Genomic DNA, 15,150 nt, shown 5'->3' with positions numbered 1-15,150 from the left:
TTTAAATGGAAAGCTGCAAGAGCGAGTCAGCTATGTGTGAGCCTTCACAGTGATTACTGACAGGCTTCTTGGTCATGGGGTGCATCATAGATGAATGCAATCCTATCCTTACTTAATATTCATGCACGTGTACATCCCAGTATGAATCAAGAGACAGCGATCAGGAACCCTGGCAATTTCTTTTTTCCCTCCTTGTAGGAAACTGCAACATTGTCCTTGTTGCTTCAACCGAGATTGGTTCAGTCAGCACAGATTAGTGACTCGAGCTCGGACCCTCCAGGTCTGTATGGTTAATTACCATACCAAACAATATATTATACTCACTCGGTAGTTGGAGAGGTCGTCTTACTACAGATTGAATTAATTGCCAGAAGATTATAGGGAAAATGTCTTGCCAGTGTATATTACAGCAGCATTGGTAAAAATATCCATTTTAAGAAGTCATCTAAAGACTGGGAAATGGGGCTAAGAAGATAGCTCTTTCACAGAACTGGCACAGGCTTAATGAGCAAATAGTTCTTTCTGTACTGCGAGATAGTCTTTCAGTAACAAACGATTCTGCATAACATTTGATCGCACCACGAGAAAAATGGCAAGTTTAGACTCCTGCAGGTCTAGGTTTTAGATAATCTCAGTCTCTGATTTTTCTTGCACCGTTATGACGAGCTTTAATAAGTATGCTGCTTATAGTTTACACTTTTATTAGAAAGGAGACATTCATTTTGTGCTCTGAAAACTGTACATAAAACTGACAAACACAGATATAGGAAACCAGAACCAGTTTAACCAACCATAAAAGTAGAATCTCCAAAGGTCAACGATTATTAAACACATGGCATAACATTAGCTTTACTCTGTCATTGTACATAACACTGTTAAAGTCTGTTAACTTAACAGGAAATTAAACACAGTAGAAAGATATTTAAGCTAAAAGTCAATAGGTGTAATAATTACATATTATACAGCAGGGCAGCCAAGGCCTTGTGCTTTCAATTTATATATCTAAAATCTTGACAGGTACATCACAGTTTTTTAAGTATGTTCATTGTATTTACTGTTTGAAATTTCATTTTTTTAATATAATACACAATATGACAAGAAAATGCCATTAAATTTTGATGCAAAAAATGCTTGCATATCAAGCAATCAACACTAAACTGAAGTTACTTGTCTTTTTTATATATTTATATATATATTTATATATATATATATTTGCCCATTACTGTCTTTGATAAGAGTTTCTGGACTACGGTTACTGTGTACGCTAACGTGTTTTCTCACCGCAGTGAGACAACACGACGCTGACTGCATCACAAGGTTTAAAACAATATCTCTCTGAGAACAAGATATCTGTACTGTAATAAGGTTTCAAAAGAAACCAATCTGTTTTAAAATAAAAAAAAAAGGTCACTCCTCAGGTCAGACTTCAGTCTGAAGGTCAATGATGTCCTGTCCACCGAGTGGTATCGTCGCCCCCGTTTTCTCCCATTCCACTGTTCTCATTTCCAAGGGAGACTGTTGGGTGGGATCCAGTTCCTTTTTTATCCATGTAGGTGGAGACTGCATCTTTCGGATTCCTTCCCAAGGCCGCTTGATTGGAGTCTGCTTCTCTTGCTGTTGGGATAATTGGGCAGCTTATTAATTGCAGTTAAGTCCAGGGGAACCCAAGTCCAGAATTCCAATCAAAGTTCATTCTAATCACATAACACCAAGCAAGAGTGGGACTGAGATAGATGCAGAAAATTCTGAAAGTACACAGTAGACCGATTAGCATCTGAAGGAGAAAGATTAATCTTTCAGCTGGAAAGCTTCATTGGAACTGAATGCTATCTTTCTATTTAAAGCTGCTTTTGCATTGCGCAAGATCTGTGCGAGTGGTGTCGGTTCCTGAAATGCGTAAACAGAGATAACCAAATGTTCCCGGGAGCAAAACGGTCCCTCTGCTACTGTGACTAAGTAAATACCTTTGCAGTTGAGAGTTGGGGACGAGGCCAGTTTTGCGGCAGAGATTAATTCGGACGGAAGGTCCGATGGACGGACGTAAATGATCGAGGAGACTTGGGCATATTGTAGTTACGTGCGTAACTTACTTGGGCCTAAAAGTCTGCAATTGTTAGGTCACGTAATTGGTTTATGCCCAGGTTACGTGCGTCTCTGGGCGCAACTGTGACGGAAACTCCAGGCCCACATATTTTGTCATTTTGACTAAAGTCTCTCTAGGATTTGGCTTGGTGGTTTCCTATATTAGAACACTGAACAAGGTTGGTTCACTTTACAACCTCAGTTTCAATTTGTCTCAGTCTCTGTGCCCGCTCCCAACCCCCCATCCACCCCGACAGCAGTAACAACCCAAAGTGGCAGCTCAATTCAGAAACCTAGTAACCAGAAAACTTATCCTGATTTGGCACCACATTGCACGGTTATTCAGTGAAGCCATTTCTGCTGGGTCTTCGGAAATTGGAATTAAGCAACACTGATGGGACATTGAAAGAAAAACAGCCGAATTAATCATAAACTTGTAGAAAACTTCCATTTTGAAACACAGCTGACTGCTGTTTAAGATCCCAAGAGCTTTACTCTATATCTAATTCATTATGTAACCTTTAATGTTCCATGGGGCCTTGTAATGTCATCTGTGGTAAGCAGCAAGTCAGTGCAAAACAATGTAAGCTGCAAGGTTGGGATACTTTTAATTAATTTCACTTTATTACCTTTATGGGTCAAGAAGTGGTTTCATGAAACTTTCTTTCAGTTGATTAAATAAATTGGGTAGACCATAACAATGGGGGAGACCCCGCTGTCAACCCGTCGCCATGCGCCTTTACCAAATGTCGGGTCAGTCAACGCTGAGCAGACCTGACATGCAGCGGCGGAAGAGGCAACTTAAATCATTAGTGGCTTGTGTACAGCCACTTATCAATGCTTTTTTCCCTTTTTGAATTTGACATGTCGCCCACCAGTTTCCCGCTGTGCCTAGCCCTCGTCTGTGAAGCTGAGGCGGGAGGTCACTAGCTATTGAATCAGCTGATGAGCTGATAGCTTCAAATGTCAAGTCAAAGCTCCCAGCTGATTGAGAAATGTTTCCTTAGCCACTAGCTTCTCTAAACTGCACTGCCACTAGATTCAGAATGCTGCTAGACTTTACACAAGTCTTCATCCAGTCTGACCTCATTACCTCTCCCACCATTGACAGATCGTTTCTGTTATCTCTACTTCACCTGCCATCTATTCCATCAGCTTTGGTGCATTTTACACTCGCTCACCTTGGTCCTCAGAATCCCACTACAGTCAGCCCCAACACCAGCAGCACCAACAACACCACCAACCTTCTCTGCAATCAACTGATTCAACAAAGGACACAGGGCATCAGCACCCGACCACATTGCTGCCCAGGAGGCCAGGGATGGCCTCACCATGGCCAGATTTACTTCACTTGATGCTGTACACCCTGGATGCCACATGATGTGCCAGGTTGGTACCACACCAACACCATAAAGCAACCCCAGAGCGAGAGTGGGACCAACGAGAGCGGGTTGGGGGATAAAGGGAGCGGCGACCCGAGGCCCGAGACCAGAGCGAGAGTGGGACCAACGAGAGCGGGTTGGGGGATAAAGGGAGCGGCGACCCGAGGCCCAAGACCATTGCAAGAGAGAGGGGGGGGGGATAAAGGGAGCAGTGACCCGAGGCCAGAGACCAGAGCGCAACCAGCGAGAGCGAGGGGGGGGCGGGGGGGAGATGAAGGGAGCGGTGACCCGAGGCCCGAGACCAGAGCGAGAACGGGGGGGGGGGGGTGAAGGATAAAGGGAGCGGTGACCCGAGGCCCGAGACCAGAGCGAGAGCGGGACCAGCGAGAGCAGGGGGGGTATAAAGGGAGCAGCGGCCCGAGGCCCGAGACCAGAGCGCAACCAGCTAGAGCGCGGGGAGATAAAGGGAGCAGGGACCCGAGGCCCGAGACCAGAGCAAGAGCAGGATCAGCGAGAGCGGGGGGGTGGGCGGCAGGAGGGTGAAGGGAGCGGTGACCCAAGGCCCGAGCGAGAGCGGGACCAGCGAGAGCGCGGGGGGATAAAGGGAGCACCGACCCGAGGCCTGAGGCCCGAGACCAGAGCGAGAGCTGGGGGGGGGATAAAGGGAGCGCCGACCCGAGGCCCGAGACCAGAGCGAGACCAGCCAGAGCAGGGGGGATAAAGGGAGCGGTGACCCGAGGCCAGAGCAAGAGCGGGGGGGGGGATAAAGGGAGCGCCGACCCGAGGCCCGAGCCCAGAGCGAGACCAGCCAGAGCGGGGGGGATAAAGAGAGCGGGAGCGAGAGAGAGCAAAAATAATAAAAATCAAGGAGTGACGTCACAGGACAGCAGGTAGGTGATTGGTTGGTGAGTGTTAACTTTTTTTTCTCTCTAATCTAGGACAGTGGTTTAAACTAGGAGCGGTAAACTATAACGTACTGTATTAAATTTATAGCTTAACTAGTTAAACTAATTAATATAACTATAAATAATCGTTGAATAAAGACTTGAACTAATTAAATAAATAAAATAAGGCTAGACTAAGATAGGGCAGGGCAGGTTGTGTGTCTGGACTGCAGTTTGTGGGAGTTTGTTGACAGCGAGACTGTCCCGAGCAAACACATCTACAGGAGATGTCTTCATCTCAAATCTCTCCAGCTCAGAGTCATTGAGCTGGAGTGCGGGTTGGAGACACTGACACAGAAGGGTGGAGGAGGAATTTCTGGACAGTTTTATCCCAAATCCAGAGGAAAGCACAGGTTCAGGAAAGGGAGGGTGTGACTGTTAGGGAGACGGGTAGCCGGGATGTAGGAGAGGTTGAGAAGGAGGTCCCGCAGACACTGGTCCTGTCCAACAGGTACAATGTACTCGCTACCTGTGAGGACAAAGAGAAAGACTGCAGGGAGGGTAGCCACAATGCAGACCAAGGCACCGTGGCTCAGAAGGCTGTCCAAGGGGTGGGAAGAACAGAATAGAAATGTGGTAGTGATAGGGAACTCTATAATTAGGGGGATAGATAGCATCCTCTGCAGCCAAGAACGAGAATCCCGAAGGATGTGTTGCCTACCCGGTGCCAGGGTAAGGGATATCGCACGGCAGCTGGAGAGGAACTTGGAAATGGAGGGGGTAAATCCAGTTGTCATGGTCCATGTTGGAACAAACGACATTGGTAGGAACAGGGATGAGATCCTGCTGAAGGAGTTAGGCTCTAAATTAAAAAGCAGGAGCTCGAGGGTATTAATCTCTGGATTATTGCCCGAGCCACGTGCAAATTGGCATAGAAGCAGACAGATCAGGAGAATTAACGCGTGGCTAAAGGGCTGGTGTGGGAAAGAGGGGTTCCTTTTCATGGGGCACTGGCACCAGTTCTGGGACAGGAAGGAGCTGTACCAATGGGACAGGCTCCACCTGAACCAGGCTGGGACCTGTGTCCTAGCAAAAAGGGTAAATAGGGAGGTGGCAAAGGCTTTAAACTGTTAAGATGGGGCGAGGGATCTACAAGAAACGTAACCAGCATAAATATAAACAAAACAGGAAAAGAGAGCATAGGAAAGAATAAAGTAAAGGAGGACATTGATGGTAAGGGAATACCTGGGGTTATAGAACAGGAGTCTAAAAAGGTGGTTAAATATTAAGTGAGAGGAAATCCTATTAAAAATGAGTTAAACTGTCTGTACAGCAATGCACAGTGTGTCTGTAATAAAACAGGGGAGCTGGAGGCAATCATGCGTTGCGAGGAACCAGACATAGTAGGGATTACTGAGACACGGCTACAGAAAAATCAGGACTGGGAATTAAACATTGCAGGGTATAACATATTTAGAAAAGACGGAGAGGGAAAAAGGGAAGGTGGAGTAGCTGTACTTATTAGGGATAACATAATAGCAGTAGAAAAAAGTGACACAGCTATCAGCAAGACAAAAATAGAATCCATATGGAGAGATAAAAGATAACAAAGGATCAATCACATTAATAGGGAAATGAGTAAAAAACATTGAATAATAATCATGGGGGATTTCAACTACCCCGATATTAATTGGACAGAAGAGGTAGGTAAAGGAGATAAGGGAATGAAGTTCCTACAATGTGTACAGGACTCCTTGCTAACCCAATTTGTAAAAAGCCAAACAAGGGAGGATTCGCTATTGGATCTAGCAATGGGGAAATGAACCAGAGCAGATAAGAGAAGTAAAAGTAGGGGAACATCTAGGTAATAGTGACCATAATATAATACGCATTAAGATGATAATTTGAGAAGGACATAAGTATGATGAAAACCCGGTTAATAGATTGGAGGAAAGCTGATTTTGAGGGGCTGAGAATAGAACTTGGGAAAATAAAATGGGCAACAATACAGGTAGACTACCCTTTATCCGGACTTCCGAAAACCGAAACCCTCTAAAAACCGAAGGTTTTTTCATTCAGCGTAAGTCGTGCGTACGAACGAAAAAATCTTCGGTTTTTAGAGGGTTCCGGTTTCGGAAGTTCGGATAAAGGGTAAGTCGTGCGCACGACCCCCCGCCGACCCCGCCGGCCCCGACAACCGCCGACCCCGCCAGCCCCGACAACCGCCGACTCCCCCGCGGACCCCGCCGGCCCCGACAACCGCCGACCCCGCCAACCGCCGACCCCCCCGCGGGCCCCGACAACCGCCGACCCCGCCAGCCCCGACAACCGCCGACTCCCCCGCGGACTCCGCCGGCCCCGACAACCGCCGACCCCGACAACCGCCGACCCCCCCGCGGACCCCGCCGGCCCCGACAACCGCCGACCCCGCCAACCGCCGACCCCCCCCGCGTACCCCGCCAACCGCCGACCCCCCCCGCGGACCCCGCCGGCCCCGACCCCCGCCGACCTTACGCTGAGCGTCAGCGTAAGTCGTGCGCACGACCCCCCGCCGACCCCCGCCAACCCACCTTCCGAAATCCGAAATTCTCCTTTATCCGAAACTCGGCTGGTCCCGAGGTTTTCGGATAAAGGATAGTCTACCTGTATTGGCAAACAACGATGTAGAACAGCAATGGGAAACAAATAAAACGGTGTTCAACAGTGTGCAGGAACAATATATTCCGCTAAAAGGAAAGAACAAACTAAACATTAATGAGACTCCATGGATGAATAAAGCAATAAGGGAACAATTGAGGGTTAGAAAAGAGGCATACATTAAGTACATAGATAGCAGGGGAGTGCATGATGAGGGAGAATACGAAGAGATTAGGAGAGAAGTCAAAAAAACAATTAGGAAGGCAAAGAGGAACTATGAAATTAAATTATCAAGGAACATAAAACAAAACAGTAAAATATTTTACAGGCAAATCAAAAAAAAGGAAGATTGGGATGGGAATAGGGCCATTAAGGGATAGACAGGTTAATACCACAGGTAACGATAGAGAGCTGGCAGAAATATTAAATCATTATTTTGCTTCAGTATTTATCAGAGAGATAGAACAGGTGAACATGACATTAGATGATGAGATTAGTAATGAGATAAGTGCATTTAAAATAAAAAGAGGGAATATATTAAATAAACTAATCAAACTCAAAGAGGATAAAACCCCTGGTCCGGATGGATTGCATCCACGCATTTTAAAAGAATCAACGGAAGAGATAGCAGAGGCATTACTACACATATTTAATAATTAGTTAGAAAAGGGTGTAGTGCCAGAAGACTGGCGGATAGCTAATGTAATACCTATATTCAAGAAGGGGGATAGAACATGTCCAGGGAATTATAGATCAGTCAGCTTAACATCGGTGGTAGGAAAAATAATGGAATCCCTACTACTGTAAAAGGAGAAAACAGAACATCTAGAAACCAAAAATATAAGGAATAGTCAGCATGGATTTCAAAAGGGAAAGCCTTGCTTGACCAACCTCATTGAATTTTTTGAAGAGGTAAGAGAGTAGACAATAGTGATGCAGTAGATGTAATTTATCTAGATTTTCAAAAGGCCTTCGATAAGGTACCCCATAATAGATTGATGAACAAGGTCAGAGAATGCGAAGTCAGGGGACAAGTAGCAGAATGGATAGCTAGCTGGCTTCAAGACAGAAAGCAGAGAGTAGGGGTAAAGGGTAGCTATTCACAGTGACAGAAGGTAGGATAGTGGTGTTCCACAAGGATCAGTGCTGGGACCACTGTTGTTCACAATTTACATTAAATATTCAGACTTTGGAATCAAAAACATAATTTCTAAATTTGTGGATAACACCAAATTTGGGGGGGGGGGCTAGTCAATACTGAGGAAGACTGCAACAAATTACAGGAGGACATTAACAAACTTGCAGAATGGGCATATAATTGGCAAATGAAGTTCAACACAGATAAATGTGAGGTATTAAATTTAGGTTGGAAGAATAGGGAGGTCACTTATTATTTGGAGGGTGCGAGTCTAGGTGGGATCTCGGAGTACAAATACACAAATTACTAAAAGTTGCGACACAGGTTAGCAAGGCCATAAAAAAAAGCAAACCAAGCACTAGGGTTCATTTCTAGAGGGATAGAATTGAAAAGTAGTTATGCTAAACCTGTATCAAACCTTGGTTAGACCACACCGTACAGTTCTGGTCGCCATATTATGAAAAGGATATAGAGGCACTGGAAAGGGTGCAGACAAAATTTACAAGGATGATACCAGAAATGTGAAGGTATACATATCAAAAAAGAATGAACAGGCTGGGTCTCTTTTCTCTTGAAAAAAGGCTGAGGGGTGACCTAATAGAGGTCTTTAAAATTATGAAAGGTTTTGACAGAGTGGATACAGAGTGAATGTTTCCACTTGTGGGGAAGAACATAACTAGAGGCCATGTATATAAGATAGTCACCAAGAAATCCAATAGGGAATTCAGAAGAAACATCTTTACCCAGAGAGTGGTGAGAATGTGGAACTTGCTACCACAGGGAGTGGTTGAAGCGAATAGTATAGATGCATTTAAGGGGAGGTTGGACAACCATATGAGGGAAAAGGGAATAGAGGGTTATGCTGATAGATTTAGATGAGGGAAGGTGGGAGGAAGCTCGAGTGGAGCATAAACGCCAGCATGGACTGGTTGGGCCGAATGGCCTGTTTCTGTGCTGTATATCCTATGTAATGCCCAAGCCATTCCTTTCACACTCATCACCATTGCAAGGGTGGGGGGGGGATCGTTATTTCTCACCATTCACTGCAACTCACTAAGCCACTTCCAAAGGCGCACACAAATCTGTGCAAGAACGCAAAGTGTTCAAAATAAAGGTTTCAATGTTTGACAGTACATTAACAGAAACTTTACATGAACATTGGATAAAATACCCAAGTGCCTACCCTTGTGTGTTGTTAGTTGGTATGATTGGACTAGGATGAGGGTGAGGGGTGGCTAGTGAGATGGGGATGAGATAATGTTGATAGAGAGGGATGGGTGGAGGTGCAAGGTAAGTTGGTGTGAGTAAGGATGTGCAGGAGTCGGGTAGGGAAGGCAGAGTGATGGCGATGTGATGAAAGGCACAGCAGGATGAGGTTGAGTGTGCCTTTGTACTAACGTTTCATGATCTACTGAGATCATTGAAACGTCTGCGACACTGCACCCAGGTCCTCCTGACCACATCCCTGCTTGCGCCCTCCTGTGCAATGTGAAACCAGGCTGTGTTGATATTCTCGGGAGGTCTTCTCCACCCATGGGAAGGGAAGACCTCCCTGTATGCTTATGGAGGGAGTCATGGGAGAGCTTGGGTGCAGTAGTGCACCTCTGTGCAGTGCTCGTCAGTGTTTGCAGCACCTCAATGCTGTAGAACACTGACAACACAAATGTCAAAATAAATTTGCGCGTGGTCCCTTTAAGGAAACCGGCTGATGATGCGTCATCAAATTACGTCATCAGACCCGCTTTCTTCAATTGGCCGGGAAACGCACTGGGTTGGCTTAACAAGCCCAATCACGGTAAATTCATTCTACAAAGCAGGCTGGAGTCGGCAGTGGGGCTGGGACCCACCACCAACGTCACCCGCCACGAACCCACTGAAGGTTGGTAAAATCCAGCCCAACGTTTCTGTGCGATTGTCAAAAAATGAGGAAGGAAAGCAGGCAAGCACAAAGCTTAAGTGATTACAGAAATCAAGTGTAGACCACAAAGAGGGTCTCGTAAACAAACATAAGTGAAGGTTAGCTGTCTGTCGCGACCTCTGTCAGATGCATCTTTCCATTAAAGCTGTTCTCTCTGTATTTAGTCCATGGCACATAGAGTGTATTGCTGTGAAATCATTGAGTTCCAGGACTCCCATTGAGAAAACTCTGCAGTTACCAGGCCATTCCACTGAGCACTGTGCTAGAGACAACCTGAATACAGTGAACAGTTAATTGCATTAGGCAGACGCTCGGAACCGAGGATGACGAATAATTCAGTTAGAAAGCACCGTACTTACACTGAGATTGGTTTTATCACTTCCTGCTGATGAAACACTCCATCGTTTCACTGCCTGTTAATAAAAAAAAAACAATTCTAAAAACTAAAAGTGCAGTGCAGTATTGACAGGCAATATTACTACAGTATTAACAATCAGCACCTAAACTACAATAGTCTGTTAGAGAAGCAATAGCAACAGGCATCTATCAGTATCCAAACACTAGCCAAACTTGGGAGGATGGGGGCGGGAACCAGCAATGGCAATAAGGTATTGAATCTGCAGCAATTTCTACACTAACTCAGTAATTTGCACATTTTTGATTTGATCTGATCTTCAAATTGAAGTTTTAGCATGCAGATCGTGTCCTGGAAACTGACAGACTCAAGTGGCCAGTGTCATAGTTTGTTTCTCCTGGACTGAGCTACAAGTCAGTGACAATGTCCTTTCAAATATACTAATTAAAATATCACGAGGAACCTTTCAGTATGATTTATTTTGATGGTACAAGAACTGTTGACAATTAACTACAATACTGTGCAACACCACTGCCATTAGCTTTTGCTTTTCCATGATTTACAATTATCATGCTAGGAATAAAAAGGACAAAATGATAACCACGTGATTTAAAAAGACATTGTTGCAACAGTAACATTATTAGGGAGACTTTTGAGGTATTTTTTATAAACAGAGAATCTTGTTTTACCACTGTGTGCCCAAAAAAACATCACTGCAAGGCTCGTTACCTTGATGTCGCAATGATAAAAGTGTTGGTTTAGATACCCTAGCGCACAAAAATTACAATTCCCTTTGGAAAATGATGATAGTTGCACTTTTACACATTACAATTTATTGCCATATTTATGATACAGCTAGGGACAAGCAGCAATCTGAGCCAAAATCCAAATTCATTCAAATTTCATGAAGTTTGATCAAATTAAATTAGTCCAAGCTATTGCCAGTCAAATTTGGACACCTGTAGGTTTTTTTGTTTACTCTTTTTTAATCATCATCATCCCCAAAAACATAACCACAGGCAAGCATCCAGTTTTCAGATTCTGATAAATGTACAGCGCTGGGGTACAACTGCACTTGTGCAAAGTTCCATGTAGGCAAAGCTGCAATTTTTTTTTATATAGGCTGAAAACAGCCTGGTAGATAAGACAAAATACCGACTTTGTGCAGAGATGGTAGGGTACGGAATTGAAAGTCTCATGAAGCAAGTGGTGGAATGTTGAGATGGGATATGGTAGCACAGTGCTTATGTTATTGGATAGTAATCCAGCAGTCTGGGCTAATTATCCAGAGATATGAGTTCAAATCCCACCACGGCAACTGGGTTATTTAAATTCAGTTCATTAAATAAATCTAAAATAAAAAGCTAGTATTGTCATAAAAACCCATCTGGTTCACTAATGTCCATTAGGGATGGAAATCTGCCATCCTTACCTGGTCTGGCCTGACTCCAGACCCACAGCAATGTGGTTGACTCTTAACTGCCCTCTGAAATGGTGGCTCACCACCACCTTCTCAAGGGCAACTAGGGATGGGCAATAAATGCTGGCCTTGCCAGCGATGCCCACATCCCATGAACGAATAAAAAAAAGATAGAAAATGTCCCGAATTTGGATTTTGGCGCAGACTCGATGGGCCAAATGGTCTCCTTCTGTGCTGTACTGTTCTATGATCCTATGAAAAGACATAGGGTGGTCAGAAATAACAGGGTGCAGGAAGGAGAGACATCAAACCGTGGGCAGGGTTGGTTAAGAATATAACAGAAAGGAGAGAGCGACTGGTGACAGAAAGGAAAATACATAAACAGATAAAAAAAGCTTCAAAAATCTTAGTATAGCAATCTATTTTTCATTTACATATAGAATATGTAAATGAAAAATGTTAATCACTTGCTTATTTGTATAGGCAGCTACCAATAAAACATAAATAAAATGGAGTGGAGAAGGTGCTTCAGAAATATACGATCACAACAGTTTTCTTTATATCTTATCACTCTCATCTTCCCAAATTTTAAGAAGCAGTTAGTTGGAGTACAGCAACACAGCACATGGCCAAGTGAAGCCAAACCAATATCTGTAACTCAATAGCAAAATACTGCGGATGCTGGAAATCTGAAACAACAGAAAATGCTGAAAACACTCAGCAGATCAGGCAGCATCCATATTTCAACCAGAGTCCCTGTTGTGCCATTTTAATGAAGCTTGACTACAACATTAATTTTCTGTATATACTGAGTACTAAACTCTATGTAACACTATGTAAAAATTGTTTTATAAAGACTCAAAACTCGATGAAACAAATACTTGACGTGAATGACATTAAGCAGAGGATGCATGATGATTGGATGTTTATCTCATGAGATAGAGACCGACTAAGTCTCGAATGACAAAGTCATGGGTCCTCCTCAAAATAGGATAATTGTTTATACGCCATTGTTAGATACTAATTAGTTGGTTTATAAGATTGTGGGTTTACTTTGGAGAAAAATTAATGCCTTCAAATTTCCATGTGGTGATTTACGCGGGATTAGCACCACTGAGTCTGGAGTTGTACCCACCAATGCTCTGTAAGAATATAAGAATAAAAGAAATAGGAGCAGGAGTAGGCCATTTGGCCCCTCGAGCCTGCTCCGCCATTCAATAAGATCATGGCTGATCTTCTACCTCAACTCAACTTTCCTGCACTATCCCCATATCCCTTGATTCCCTTAATATTCAAAAATCTATCGATCTCTGTCTTGAATATACTCAACCACTGAGCCTCCACAGCCCTCTGGGGTAGAGAATTCCAGAGATTCACCACCCTCTGAGTGAAGAAATTTCTCCTCATCTCAGTCCTGAATGGCCGACCTCTTATTCTGAGACTGTGACCCCTGGTTCTAGACTCCCCAGCCAGGGAAAACATCCTCCCTGCATCGAACCTGTCAGGTCCTGTAAGAATTTTGTATGTTTCAATGAGATCATCTCTCATTCTAAACTCTGGAGAATATAGGCCTAGTTTACTCAATCTCTCCTCATTGGACAATCCCCCCCATCCCAGGAACCAGTCTGGTGAATCTTCATTGCACTCCCTATATGGCGTATATCCTTCCTTTCAGTTCCTCATTCTCACTAGACCCTTGGTTCTCCACTATTTCCGGGAAGTTTTTTGCGTCTTCTTCCGTGAAGACAGACACAAATGGGATGATTTTGCCGGCGCTCAGGGGTCGGGTTTGGAGGCGGAACTGCTGGCAAAATCAAAAACCCGCTTCCAACCCGCCTCCAATCAATCTTCCCGGGAGTCGGGTCCCCGATTTGCGCAGGGACCCAACTCCTGGTGGCGGGAAGAGGATTATAGCCACTTAACTGCTTGTTGACAGGTAGTTAACAGGCAGTTAAGAGGCTTTTTCCAATTCAGCCAGGTCGGCTGCGGGCTTCCCAATGTCAGGACACCACGCCAGGTAAATGTGGCATGTTGTGAGTCTGCTGTAATGTTTCTTCATTGATGACAGCTGCAGAAGTGGTGTGAAGGATCCAATTTTTCTCTTAGGCAGTCCCTCGGAACTGAGGATGACTTGCTTCCATTCTCAGGTGACTGATGAGTCCAATGCAGGACCTACAGTCTCTGTCACAGGTGGGGCAGACGGTGGTTGAAGGGGCGGGTGGGTGGGGTGCTTGGGTTGACGTGCACTCCTTCCGCTGTTTGCGCTTGGCTTCCGCTTGCTCCTGGCGAAGAGACTCGAGGTGTTCGGCGCCTACCCAGATGCTTCTCCTCCACTTTGTGCGGTCTTGGGCCAGGGATTCCCAGGTGCCAGTGGGGATGTTGCACATTTTCAAGGAAGCTTTGAGGGTGTCCTTGAAGCGTTTCCTCTGCCCACCTGGGGCTGTCTTGCCGTGTCGGAGCTCCGAGTAGAGCGCTTGTTTTGGGAGTCTCATATCGGGCATGCGGACGATATGGCCCCTCCATCGGAGCTGCTCGGGCGTGGTCAAAGCTTCGATGCTGGGGATGTTGGCCTGAGCGAGAACACGGACTTTGGTGTGCCTATCCTGCCAATGGATTTGTAGGATCTTGCGGAGGCAGCGTTGGTGGTACCTCTCCAGTGCTTCGAGGTGCCTGCTGTACATGGTCCATGTCTCTGAATCATACAGGAGGGCGGGTATCACTACTGCTCTGTAGACCATGAGCTTGGTGCTGGGTTTGAATACCTGGTCTACAAACACTCTCTTCCTCAGGCGGCCAAAGGCTGTACTGGCACACTGAAGGCGGTGTTGGACTTCGCCCTTGTTGACAGTAGGCTCCCGAGGTATTGAAAGTGGTCCACCTTGTCCAAGGCCTCGTCATGGATTTTGATAATCGGGGAGCAGTACTGTGTGGCGGGGACAGGTTGGTAGAGGACCTTTGTCTTACAGATGTTTAGTGTAAGGCCCATGCTCTCGTACGCTTCGGTGAAGGTGTTGACGATGGTTTGGAGTTCGGCCTCAGAGTGTGCACAGATGCAAGCATCATCTGCATATTGTAATTCGATGACAGAGGATGGGACGGCCTTGGATCTGGACCGGAGGCGACAGAAGTTGAACAGTTTCCTGTTTGTTCTGTAGATTAGCTCCACTCCAGCGGGGAGCTTACTGAGGGTGAGATGGAGCATTGCAGCCAGGAAGGTTGAGAAGAGCGTTGGTGCGATGACACAGTCTTGCTTGACCCTGGTCCGTACGTGAATTGGGTCCGTGGTGGATCCGTTGGTCAGAATCACGGCTTGCATGTCGTCGTGAAGCAGAGG

At 45.3% G+C, this 15,150-nt stretch overlaps 1 protein-coding gene across 8 annotated transcripts in view; it reads right to left on the bottom strand.

Moving 5' to 3' along the window:
- Positions 1-684: 684 nt before the first annotated feature.
- The window catches only part of adgrb1a (adhesion G protein-coupled receptor B1a), a 658,584-nt gene continuing 644,118 nt past the window's right edge, over positions 685-15,150 (bottom strand). For all 8 annotated transcript variants that reach the window (XM_085992449.1, XM_085992450.1, XM_085992451.1 and 5 more), the window contains 2 exons: positions 10,401-10,454; positions 685-1,614 (listed from right to left, as the gene is read on the bottom strand). In XM_085992449.1, coding sequence (XP_085848575.1) covers positions 1,420-1,614; positions 10,401-10,454 — 249 coding nt within the window. In that variant the 3' untranslated portion in view covers positions 685-1,419. The remainder of the gene's footprint in view (positions 1,615-10,400; positions 10,455-15,150) is intronic.

Source organism: Somniosus microcephalus, chromosome 7 (genome assembly GCF_052327205.1).
Source record: "Somniosus microcephalus isolate GS21.2 chromosome 7, FLI_Smic_1.0, whole genome shotgun sequence".
Classification (NCBI taxonomy): Eukaryota; Metazoa; Chordata; class Chondrichthyes; order Squaliformes; family Somniosidae; genus Somniosus; species Somniosus microcephalus.
Note: the sequence above shows the minus strand (reverse complement) of the source record. Positions and strands in the feature narration are given on the sequence as shown.